Here is a 9,257-nt window from a genome sequence, read left to right as displayed (position 1 = left end):
TTTGTAGAACTATATAATAGGAAGGTACTTTGAAGATCATCTAGTCAACCCCCATGCAAAATGCAAAGGAGATGCGAGCAAAACTGCATGAGAGTTGTTCCCAGCAAACTGCCAGGAAAGGAGATCCACCACAGCCCAAGAAGCCTGTTCAATTGCTGAACAATTCTGTTTTAAATTTTCCCTTTTCCAAGCACCAGCTAGACTTCTGAGCCCACCTGAACAGCACTTGATAGTGATAATGATATAATGATAATGATAGGCCAATGGAGCACCAAGCAGACTTAAACTCTCCTGGATTTTCAAACTCTGCCCTTCATTAATATGGAAGGTAACATCTGCCACATCCTCTACTGACTGAACACACACACTCTAAACCAGGATTCTCCATCCTGCCACCCACAAGATATGCTGAAAAACTTCCAGTATTGCCCAGCCAGCCATTTCTTAGAATAGATCATTTCTTTTACAATGCATTTGTAAGGAAGAGGGATTTGTAATAATAGCATACAAATGACATTCACTCCCAAGGCAGGTGTATCAGTTTTTATTACTGCTATGCTGTACAAAATAAGTTTAATTAAATCATATGCCATCTTAAAGTTTCATCATTAGATGCTCCTTTTTTTTCAGATCCGGCCATACTACAATAATGTAGACTTTGGGGATGAAGATGAAACTCAGCAACCCCAAGCTGGAGGCCAAGATTGAGAAAAGCTGCACAGCTACAATGTATTTCCCTTTGGTGCTCAGGTAGGTAGGCACAAAGGACACCCAAAAACTGAAAAACACCAACATGCTGAAGGTGATCAGCTTGGCTTTGTTGAATGCCCCAGGCAGCTTCCTGGCTAGGAAAGCCACAGTGAAGCAGATGGTAGCCAGGAAGCCCATGTAGCCAAGTGTGATATAAAACATGATGACAGACCCTTCATTGCATTGCAGGAGGATCTGCCCAGGTTGGGAGTGCATGTCAGAGTCCGGAAATGGAGGAGAGATTCCCAGCCAGAGAATGCAGACACCCACTTGAACACTTGAGCAAGAAATGACAGTTTGCAGTTTGCCAAACTCTTCCCCAGCCATTTCCTCATCCTGTTTCCTGGCTTTGTTGCCAGAAAAGCCACCACCACCGTGATCGTTTTTGCCAACAAAAAAGAGATGGCGACTGAGAAGATGATGCTGAAGGCAGTTTGGCGGACAAGGCAGGTCACCTTCTGGGGCTCACTGATGAACAGAAAGGAGGATAAGAAGGAAATGAGGAGGGAGATGAGGCGTATGTAGGTGAAGTCGTGGTTGTTGGCTTTGACTACTGGAGTTTCTTGATATTTAATGAAGATTCCAAAAAGAAGACCAGTGGTTAGGGACAAGAAAAGGGAAAAGAAGGCTAGGATGATCCCCAAAGATTCTTTATAGGAGAGGAAATTTATCACCTTAGGAACACATCGATATCGTTCTTTGTTTGGATGATGATGATCAGGACACTTGTTGCAACTTTCTGCATCTGAAAAAAAAAAAAAAAAGGCCCATTGCATCATCATTATAATCCAGCCTTAGCCAAAGGGTGGTCCCCTGAAAATCCTTCAACAACAGTTCCCAGCATTCCTGACCATTGGCCATCATGGCTCGGTCTGCTGCCAGTTGAACTCCACAGCATCTGACAGGAACTAGGAAAGGAAGGGAGGGAGGGAATAGCTGAAATGAGAAGGGCTGGGTGGGAAGGAAGAAGAAACACAAACTTGCAGTACAAAACACACACACACCCCACAGATCTAGTGAACTTTCTCTCTAATTAGCACTAACCAGCTTTCTCACATACAATGAAATGAATGCAGGCTGATGGCCAATGTATACTGTATGCCCCCCCACCACCACCACTGTCACTGATTGGACACTGCTGGGTTTGGTTCCGCCCTAATTTGGCAACTAGAGTTGCCATTCATCAAAGTTCACCATTTCCCTCCTCCCTTCTCCTCCTTGCCCCCTCCCTGATCTTTCACAAGTTGATGGATTTAGAGACTAGCTCCAAAACTCCTAGGTGGACCAACATGCTTGAGCTGTGACCCAGTTTGCTTCAGAGCACCTCAGTGCTGTTCTGATCTGCTCTGAATCTCAGTGAGGAACCCCTAAATCAGCCTGCTTCACTTCGAGATTCGGATTCAGCACTGAAGCTATTAACAGCCCTACAATTTAGTACATGCACAACCAAACACATCTACCCTATTCACACAGAACACACATGCGGTTAAGCCAATTTGGATCCAAAACCTGCATAGGTGACTCAAACATTCCCATACAATGGCACACATGATGGGAGGCAGTGGGGTCTCTTCCTACCCTGCCCTGCTTCCCTGAACCCTCTTCTGCCTTCTGTGAAATGGGTGTCTTGTGATGGTCATGCCCACTGTCTGTAGCAGCAATTTTATGAATGGGCAGACTCTGTCATGGAAGCCATTTTGTGACACCACACAGAAGAGTTTGTAACATTTTTAATATGCCTTGTACAAAGACAACAAACTCCACAGCAGGACTCCAAGTGTTCCTTGAAATGATTCTTGACATTTTCTGTTCATGCTCACTATGTTATTTCAGTATAAATGAATGGGTAATGAATCACATCCTTAAAGTATTATGTACAGTAGCTTACAAAACAATATGCGTTAAGGTTGCAGAGAGGTGCAGTGGCTTGCACAACTCAGCAGATGGAGGGGGAGGGGCAAGCAGGGATGCTCGCTCAGCAGCTCTGGGCCATGTGAGCTGGAGGTGGGGGCTGCTCATTGAGCTGTCCAGTGCTCTGGACAAAGATGGGTCCATCCATCCATAGGAATATCATTTCCAGGGCTCTCCTTTTTCTATTTGTAGATATAGTGAGGAGGGACATTGAAGATCATCTAGGCAAGCCCCCTGCTAAATACAAAAGAGATGCCAGCAAAGGAGATCCACCATCTCCCACGAAGACTGTTCCACTGCTGAACAACCAGAACCTTCCCTTTTCCAAGCACTAGCTAAAATTTCCACTCCCACCTGAGCAGCACTTGTTAACCATCTCAAGATACCTGTTTTGCATCTTTTACACACATGGACAAACGTGTTCCGATTGTTCTGCTTCCTCTGTTACCATATCCAGCTTTGAGCTGGAGAGGAAGCTGCAAGTGATCCAATTCCTACTTTTATCCAGCTTCTGGCACTCACAAAGGCCAACAGAGGATAAAGCAGACTTAAGCTCTCTTGGATTTTCAAACTTTACCCTTCATTTAAACAGAAGGTGACTATGGCCTCAACCTTTACTGATATAAAACACACACTCCAAATCAGCTTTCCCTATCCTAGCACCCTCAAGATGTGGTGAACATTGTACAGCATCAACCAGCCAGCCATTTGTTAAAATAGATGGTTTCTTTTTGCAATGCATTTGGAAGGAAGAGAGATTTGTAAGAACAGCATACAAATGAACTTCACTCCCAAGGCAGGAACATTAGTTTTTATTACTCCTATGCTATAGAAAATAAGTGTACCTAAATCATATGCCATCTTTAAGTTTCATCATTAGATGCTCCTTTTTATTCAGATCTGGCCTCAGGACAATAATGTAGCATTTGGGGATGAAGATGCAACCCAGCAACCCCAAACTGGAGGCCAAGATAGAGAAGACCTGCACCGCTACCATATTTTTCCCTTTGGTGCTCAAATAGGTAGGCACAAAGGACACCCAAACACTGCAAAACACCAACATGCTGAAGGTGATTAGCTTGGCTTCGTTGAATGCCCCAGGCAGCTTCCTGGCTAGGAAAGCCACAGTGAAACAGATGGCAGCCAGGAAGCCCGTGTAGCCAAGTGTGATATAAAACATGACGGCAGACCCTTGATTGCACTGCAGGATGATCTGCCCAGGTTGGGAGTGCACATCAGAGTCCGGAAATGGAGGAGAGATTCCCAGCCAGAGAATGCAGATGCTCATTTGAATGCTGGAAGAAGAAATGACAATGGTGTTTGCCAAACTCTTCCCCAGCCATTTCCTCATCCTGTTTCCTGGCTTTGTGGCCAGAAATGCCACCACCACCATGATCGTTTTTGCCATCAAACAAGAAATGGCGACTGAGAAGATGATGCTGAAGGCAGTTTGGCGAAGGAGGCAGGTCACCTTCTGGGGCTCACCGATGAATAGAAACGTGGACAAGAAAGAGAGCAGGAGGGAGACGAGGAGCATGTAGGTGAGGTCTCGGTTGTTGGCTTTGACTACTGGAGTTTCTTGATATTTAATGAAGATTCCTAACAGCAGACCAGTGCTCACTGACAAGAAAAGGGAAAAGAAAGCTAGGATGATCCCCAAAGATTCTTCATAGGAGAGGAAGTTTAGAACCTTAGGAACACATCGATATTGGCCTTTGTTTGGATGCTGATCATCAGGGCAATTGTTGCAATGGCCGGCATCTGGAGAAGAAAAAAAAAGACCAGTTGCATCATCATTATAATTCATCCTTAGCCACATGGTGGTGCCCTGAAAGTGCTTTGGGCAACACAGTTCCCAATGTTCCTGACCTTCGGCCATTGTGGCTCAGTCTGCAGGCAGTTGAACCCCAGAACATCTGATGGGATGGGAAATCGGTTGGGGAAAGCTGCTGCTATCTACCTTATTCTGTGGTTTGTTCCATTCTTTAAACTTGGGGTGGACAGAAAATACATCTCCTAGTGTTTTGGACCTTGTCTCCAAGCATTTATCTCCATTATTCATGCTAGCAGGGGATTCTGGAAGCTGAAGTCCCAAAGATTGGGAGATGTATTTTCTTCCTTCCCCTGCTCTGAGGGATCTGTTAGCAGGTGAAAGCATAGATGCCATGAGAGGAACATGAAACAAGGATGGGGGAGAGAGGAAAAAAAACCCTAACCATACAAATTAGGGATGAGAAGAGGCCAGATTTCAGAAATCCATGTTGCAATATGTGGTGGTGGCCTGTAGCTTTCAAGAAGTATTAGATTCATTCATAGAGGTTAGATCTATCGGTATCTTGTGCTCATGGTATCTATGTGGTGGCCTCCCCATCCCTTTTCATTGTGTGTCCTAAACTACTCAAGACCAGGGTTCTTAAGAGATCAGCTGAACCTCTACCACCCTTGTTAGTCGCTGTGTTCATCGGGAGATACTGTTGGGGCCAAACAGCACATGTCTTTAAATATGTGTCTCTCCACTGATGTGTAAAGTGGGGGGTAGATGGGAGACTGAAAGTTGAAGAGTCCACCGACTGGCTGCTTTCCTTCCTGTACTCCATTACTTCAGGATATTTCTTTGAACTCTCTTTGTGAAATTAGGTCACGAATCCATTAATAGTCCACTATACAAACAGCCAGAAACGAAGTGTGCTTAAACTACCCTTCCCAGAACATGCCAATGTGTATGTGCCTATTCTGAAAAAGCAGCTCTTTGCTCTGGAGTCCCCTACCTTCCTGAGTGGAGATTCTTCCTTCTGGGCATGGGGCACAAGCATAGCAACAGATGGGCTCTCCTTCCTTAATCATCTTGGCAAATCCAGGCTGACAACTTGCAGTACATCGAGAAAAAAACACCATCTATCCATTGAGAGAAGAAACATCCAAGAAAATTAGTCAGTCTGGAAGTTTTTGGCATAACTTTACTTAGTCCCATACGTGGTTTTCTCCCTCTCTCACCAAGTACACTTTCTTAGCAGCTGTACTTGTGATGCTGGAAGAAGGGGAGAGGTTGTGTTCCATCTGGTGCTTGACAGAAACAATTTAGGCGGGCTGTGCATAGATTCCCCCCCCCCCCGTTAGATTCAGATGCTGTTTTGGACTTTCTGAATCTGTCCTGCTTCACTTTGGACTGATTTGGAACCAATCCACTTCACTTTGGATTTGGATCTGAATTGAGATTCGGATTGCCGAATTATTTGGATGTGACATTTTCCCCTTAACTTGCATTGGAAAACAGAAACAGACATAACTTTTTTGGTTTTCATGATAAATACATGAAATTTGGGGACCTGGCAGCCCCCATGGAGATGAGCTCACTTGCCAAATTCCAGACATTGTGGCCCAGTAGTTTTTGTACTAGGCACAGGTAAATTGTGCTGTTCTCAGAAATTCAAACAGAAGGTCATAAAGGGACCATCAGAAAAGTGAGGTATGTAAGCAGTGATTGACACCACTGTCCCTAATCTCTGGTGTAGGTTTCTTTGAACTGCAAATTACCCCTCTCCCCTAGTCTTTCACAGTGGATGACCTCAGGATCTCTATGGCTGAATGGAATACACCTTACCTGGGAAAAGAGGCTGGTAGGCAGGCTGGCAGAATAATTTTTTGGGCTAAAATGTGCTTTTTTCAACACAAATTCTCAAAGCAAAGAGCTACGACTTTTCACTGGTTCCACAGAAGTACTTTAATATCTGGGCAAGGGGTAGCCCCCATGCCAAGTCCCCACAGATGCTTCATACTGGGTTTTCTTTTCCACACAGCATCTTATTAAATGTATATATGTTACTGCATGTAGTGCTTTGCCCACTGTATTTTGACATGTGGACTTGTGTGTAGTGCTTTGTCACACACTATTTGCACAACCACAACACAAGCAGGTACACGCACACACGTGTGCGTGCACAAAAGAAAAGCAGATACAGAACTACCCATAATCCTACCAGAAGAGACAAAGGGTTATTAACTTCCATTATATTTTTAATTTTTTTTAGGAAAAAATTATAGAGTTCAAAAATAGGGAGGGAAGGAATACAAGAATTGAGAAGGGTTTGTGGGACAAGGAGCCAAGAACAAGGAAAGGAAATTATGTATATGTATCTGTATGTGTGAATTTATCCTTTATGTGTGTTTATCCTTGTTGTTGCTTTTATAAAGGATCAAGAAAGAAAGAAAGAAAGAAAGAAAGAAAGAAAGAAAGAAAGAAAGCAAGCAAGCAAGCTAATAAGAATGTTTGAAAGGGAAGTGTGGGGCGGGGGACACACACACACACACCAAAGAACATTGCAAGGAAAGGAGAAGCTAAAGTACTTTTTAATATGTTCTTGTTTTGTTTTGTTTTTAATAAAGAATCTAGGAAAGAAAGGAAGGTAATAGTTCAATTGAGAAGTGCTGGGAGGGATGGGAGAAGAACAATAAAACTGCAGTACAACACACACACAACAAACAAAGAATTTGGATGCATCACAAATTAGTGCAATTAGAAACTCTAAAGAATTTTGTTGTTGTTGGAATCTTTATACTGAAATTATTTACTAGAAAAACACCAATTACAATGATCAATACAACCACAATATGAATTAATATAAAAAGACCAAACCCATTTCAACACAAGTCTTCCTCAGTGATCAAACTACCAACAAATTTTATACACACAATAAAGCCAATACTTAACAGAAATAAATAAACCTGTGAAGATAAATAAAGTTGTTGGTTAGGAAGATAAGGTCACCAAATGGAATGAGTATTTTTATTCAGCAAGAACTTACCTGTTGGTTTACAAGAGACGTTCTTCTCAGAACCAAAATACTAAAGCAATAACAAAGCTAAAAAATGCCCTCCTACATTGGACTTCTCAAATCTTCAAGGCTAGGAGGGTTCCTAACCAAAAAATATGAGCATATAATTAAAAGATTCCAAGTCCCCAAATTGTAGTTTAAAGGAATGGATAAAATAAAAATACTTACATGAATTTTTGGCAGTAAAGATATTATAAATAATGTTCATATTTCCTGCTTCCAACATCAGTGTTTACTGACTGTGGAATCTGGGAAACCTCATTCCCTTATGTGTACATACATATACATACATATATATATATATATATATATATATATATATACATACATACACACACACACACACACACACACACACACATATATATATATATATATATATATATATATATATATATATATATATTAGCACCAGATGTTTGAAATAATGGCTGGCTTTTAACTCATAACTGTCCAATCCACCTCTTCACTGAGGCCCCTGGGACTTTCGGTCCTTAAAGTGTGTATCCAAAAGAGTTCTCCCTGATGTAATCTCCTATGCAGTTGAGGTCCTTGCTCCTGAATTTGTTCAATGCAGCAAAATCTCAGGCTCTTTTCATTATGTCCTTGTTCTAGGAAATGTTGAACAATTGGAGCCTGTGTTCTCTGATTCCTTATGCAACACTTGTGTTCACAAATTCTCATTTTGATGGCTCTTGCAGTCATGCTGACATAGATTTTGTTACACGGGCATATAATAATATATATAACTGCTTTAGTGTTATAGTTAAAAAAAATGCCTATGGAGATATTTCACAATATTTACTGGGTTGACATAGTATTTCCCAGGAAGGCAATTTTTACAAACACTACAATGTCCACATGAGAATTGCCCAACGCTTCCTTACCCAGGATGCCATACCTGGTAGATGAAAAGTTTCCTCCACATGTGCTATGTACTAGAAGATCCCTGATATGTTGTGTCCTTTTATATGTAAACAATGGGACATCTTGACAACCCGGGACATCCTTTAATACATGCCAATTTTTGCTAATTATGTCCTGAATTCCCCTCTAGAAGTGGTCATATGTAATAGGGACCACCATCTTTTCTATTCTAGGTCTAGTCTTTTTCTATTCTATTCTAGTTGTCTAGTAACACACTTCTATTTCTTTGTAGGGCCTTATACTTAGCCCCTCTTAATAATTTCATAGGGTAGTCACACAAATTTAGGTGTTCTATCAGGATATCAGCCTGTATCTTAAAGTCCTGGATGTTGCTGCAGTTCCTTCTTAATCTTTACATTTGAGAATAAGGTAAGTTTCTTTGAGCATGCATAGGATGATAACTTTCATATTGTCAAAATGAGTTCGCATCCATATTTTTATGGAAGATATTAGTCATAAGTGACCCATTCCACACATTTCCAAATACAGAAAATTAATCTTGGACTGATTATAACTAATCTCAAATTTAATTGTGTCATGTACACTACTGATATACTGAAAAAAAATCCATGAGGGTTTTCTCAGAACCTTTCCAAAGGAGAAAAATATCACAAAGTTATCTCTTGTATAAACCTATATATGTTTTTAACATATTCCCCTCCTGCAATATATGAGTTTGTTCAAATACATCCATGAAGAGATTGGCCACTTCTGGGGCAAACCTGTACCCCATTGCTGTCCCCGATATTTGCCAACATCTTCCAACTGAAAAATGTTCATTTGAAGTAGGGATGTACGAAAGTCCCCTTACCTGGCTCCGCCGGGTTCTGCTGGGGG

At 41.7% G+C, this 9,257-nt stretch overlaps 1 protein-coding gene across 2 annotated transcripts in view; it reads right to left on the bottom strand.

Annotated features, from left to right (window-relative positions):
* Nucleotides 1–528: 528 nt before the first annotated feature.
* The window catches only part of LOC146355507 (vomeronasal type-2 receptor 26-like), a 103,613-nt gene continuing 94,884 nt past the window's right edge, over nucleotides 529–9,257 (bottom strand). For both annotated transcript variants that reach the window (XM_084840966.1, XM_084840967.1), the window contains 3 exons: nucleotides 5,430–5,556; nucleotides 4,147–4,422; nucleotides 529–1,495 (listed from right to left, as the gene is read on the bottom strand). In XM_084840966.1, coding sequence (XP_084697092.1) covers nucleotides 846–1,495; nucleotides 4,147–4,422; nucleotides 5,430–5,556 — 1,053 coding nt within the window. In that variant the 3' untranslated portion in view covers nucleotides 529–845. The remainder of the gene's footprint in view (nucleotides 1,496–4,146; nucleotides 4,423–5,429; nucleotides 5,557–9,257) is intronic.

The sequence above is a fragment of the Heloderma suspectum genome, chromosome 2, assembly GCF_057233095.1.
Source record: "Heloderma suspectum isolate Gila_16-S chromosome 2, 16-S_ref, whole genome shotgun sequence".
Lineage (NCBI taxonomy): Eukaryota > Metazoa > Chordata > Lepidosauria > Squamata > Helodermatidae > Heloderma > Heloderma suspectum.
The sequence above is the reverse complement of the archived record's forward strand: the minus strand, read 5'-3'. Positions and strand labels throughout refer to the sequence as shown.